The sequence below is a fragment of the Grammomys surdaster genome, unplaced genomic scaffold, assembly GCF_004785775.1.
Source record: "Grammomys surdaster isolate TR1022 unplaced genomic scaffold, NIH_TR_1.0 363, whole genome shotgun sequence".
NCBI classification, from domain to species: domain Eukaryota; kingdom Metazoa; phylum Chordata; class Mammalia; order Rodentia; family Muridae; genus Grammomys; species Grammomys surdaster.
Genome location: NW_021604782.1, coordinates 3,108,812 through 3,111,981, shown reverse-complemented (window position 1 = coordinate 3,111,981; position 3,170 = coordinate 3,108,812). Strand labels below are relative to the sequence as shown.

At 37.3% G+C, this 3,170-nt stretch overlaps 1 protein-coding gene across 1 annotated transcript; it reads left to right on the top strand.

Annotated features, from left to right (window-relative positions):
- Nucleotides 1–1,521: 1,521 nt before the first annotated feature.
- Nucleotides 1,522–2,475, top strand: LOC114631615 (olfactory receptor 13C9-like). The gene has a single exon (XM_028779999.1). It carries the CDS (start codon nucleotides 1,525–1,527, stop codon nucleotides 2,473–2,475), a length of 951 nt encoding a protein of 316 aa, XP_028635832.1. The 5' UTR covers nucleotides 1,522–1,524.
- Nucleotides 2,476–3,170: the final 695 nt, after the last annotated feature.

The following is a 3,170-nucleotide window of genomic DNA, read 5'->3' as shown; positions in this document are numbered from 1 at the left end:
TCTCTCTCTCTCTCTCTCTCTCTCTCTCTCTCTCTCTCTCTCTCTCTCTCTCTCTGTGAAGAACTATGAAAACTCAAACTCAACAGCAAAAAATTTGAAATAGGAAAAAGATGCAATTTTTTTTTACAAAAATGTATATAAATACGGTAAAAAGAATAAAGAAAGGGCTCATTGTGGATTTTATTAAAAATAAAGTCCTTCATGAGCTGTCTCTATACACCCAATGAAATGAATTCGAAACCACTGCCAGCAATACTGAGTGCTGATGGAAATAAGAGCCACCGAGACTTTTACATACTGTTGCTTGGAATGCACACACAATGCAGCCACACTAGAGAACTGTCAGTTTACTGCAAAGTGTACTGTATAACTCTCTATGAAATTATTATCCCACTACGGGATCTTGACCCTAGAAACTTAGAAGTTTAGGGTCACACAAATATCAAAGCTCAAATATTTATGGCAACTGTCCCCAAATGGAGACAATTCAAATGCCCTTCCAAGGATAGTTGGGTAGATAATTTTAGTATCTCTATGCAATAAAAAACTACTCAGCATTTACAGCTTGAATACATCTTAGAGGACTTTAGTAAATAAAAGAAACCAACATGGTTCTATTTTATGAGATTCTGAAAAGCTGAAACTTTTCAGAAAACATCTCCATATTTAATAGGTTTTAGAACAGGCTGAACAGGTTACTAAAAATGGGATATTATAGAAGGGACAGATTATGGACCTATGACTTGGTCATGGTGGAATTACATGCATCTATATGTGCTTCAAATTTCTCATTTTAAACTTCAATTTTCTGCACAATGCTTAACTGTATTTAAAAATGAAAAGAATGCTTCTATCTTCTATTGTGAAGTGCTTCCCACTGAGACATTTACATTTTGACAAGAAGATTTCCTATTATTAGGCTCTCTTGAATTGAATCTGGTTTTTGAGTAAATATGCTTTGTGTGTGGTTATGTTCATTTGTGGCTTTGTCCCTGCAGAATCATACGCATCTTTTGATATTTTTGTACTTTGGGGTTATTGTTGAGTTCTTCTGGTGAATCCAATCTGCTTTTTAAAATAATAAAACATTTCTGTGATATAACACATTCTGTATCGCCTCTATGCTCACATACACACAAAAAAATCTCAATTAAGCGTGAGCTTCAGGAAGCGAGGCTTGAGTTTGAGCCTAGGGTTTGACATATGTCACGTTAGCTCCATCATCTTTAAAATGGTAATGTGATGTTTACATGACAGTTTATTAAAAACCAGCCACCGAGTTCATAGCTTAGAATTTATGATCAATACTATAATTTATCTCTTTTCCCTATATTGCTTATTTTATTTTTCTCTTTCCCCTTCCTTCACCCTCTTTTTTTCATTTAACTCTTTCCCTCTTTCATTAAGTTTAGTGCAATGTTTTACACTTTCGCATTGGTAAACTTGAACCTCCTATAATACACTAATATACTACTTACTGTTTTTTTTTTTTTGAATTCTTACAGGTAAAAGAGAGACAATATAATGGAATGGGAAAACCGAACTCATTTGGAGGAATTTTTTCTTAAGGGGCTTTCTGGTTACCCGGGCCTTGAGCATCTCTTTTTTGTGCTCATCTTAATGATGTATGCAGTCATCCTCGTGGGCAATGGCACCCTTATTATACTCAGCGTTTTCGACTCTCACCTTCAAACCCCTATGTACTTCTTCCTGGGGAACCTGTCCTTCTTGGATATCTGCTTCACCACCTCCTCTATTCCCTTCACCCTGGTAAGCTTTCTCTCAGAAAGAAAAACCATTTCCTTCCTTGGCTGTGCAGTGCAGATGTTTCTTGGCTTGGCTATGGGAACAACAGAATGTGTACTCCTGGGCATGATGGCCTTTGACCGCTATGTGGCTATCTGCAACCCTTTGAGGTACCCTCTCATCATGAACAAGAGTTCCTATGTGACCATGGCAACCGGGTCCTGGTTTTCAGGTGTTGCCAACTCTGCAGTACAAACTGCCTTTGTGATGCGGCTGCCTTTCTGTGGAAATGTCATCAATCATTTCCTCTGCGAAATCTTGGCTGTCATGAAGATGGCTTGTACTGACATCTCAGGCAATGAATTCATCATGCTTGTGGCCACAACGTTGTTCACTCTGATGCCACTGCTCCTCATTGTCATCTCGTACTCATTAATCATCTCCAGCATTCTCAGCATCCGCTCTGCTGAGGGGAGAAGCAAGGCCTTCTCTACCTGCTCAGCTCACTTTACTGTTGTGATAATCTTCTATGGGACCATCCTTTTCATGTACATGAAACCCAAGTCTAAAGACAAACTCAATGCAGATGACTTGGATGCTACAGACAAACTTATATCCATGTTCTATGGGGTGATGACTCCCTTGATGAATCCTTTAATCTACAGCCTCAGAAACAAAGATGTGAAAGAGGCCATAAAAAATCTGAAGCGAAGACTCTTAGGCAAATGAACAGTCAGCATGTTAGACACAGTTGAAACTCAAAATTTTGATGGCACTTTTAGTTACTTTCCTTTCTTCTTTGCCTTTTATGCATTATATGTACACTGTCAAAAATAAGATACAGTATTTTGAAATTATTGCATGTTTATAAAGAATGTTCAAGGTTCTAGAAAGAATAAGGTAAAAACAAACCAACATAACGTCTAGACACAACCACTTTTTGACAATTTAGCATAACAAATGTACAAAACTAAAATATGCGATTAGCATTATCTTACTAAGGCCAAGAGATGACCCAGTGGATGTAAACTTGCCAACCTGATTGAGGTTCTCACATCTACATATAGGTGGAAACAGAGACTCCACAAAATTGCCCCCTGACTTCCACATGTGTACTATGGCATGGGTGATCTCATATCATGCATACACACAAATAATCATCATGATAATTATAAATTTAAAAATTATCTTACTGGTTCAGAAAAGAATATTTATATATTTCATTGGATGGAGAGTCATACTGGTTCCCATTTCTAAGAGATTCTTTTCAGCTCTGAGGAAATTGTAGTGCTTTCTCAAATGTTAAAAAAGACTGTCCAGGCTCTTGATTCTTAACGAGCATATTCAAATTTATGCCTCGTCTCTTGAAGTAGATACTTTTGTGACCTCAACAACCTGCGGACATAGAAGTTAAAAAGTTGTTA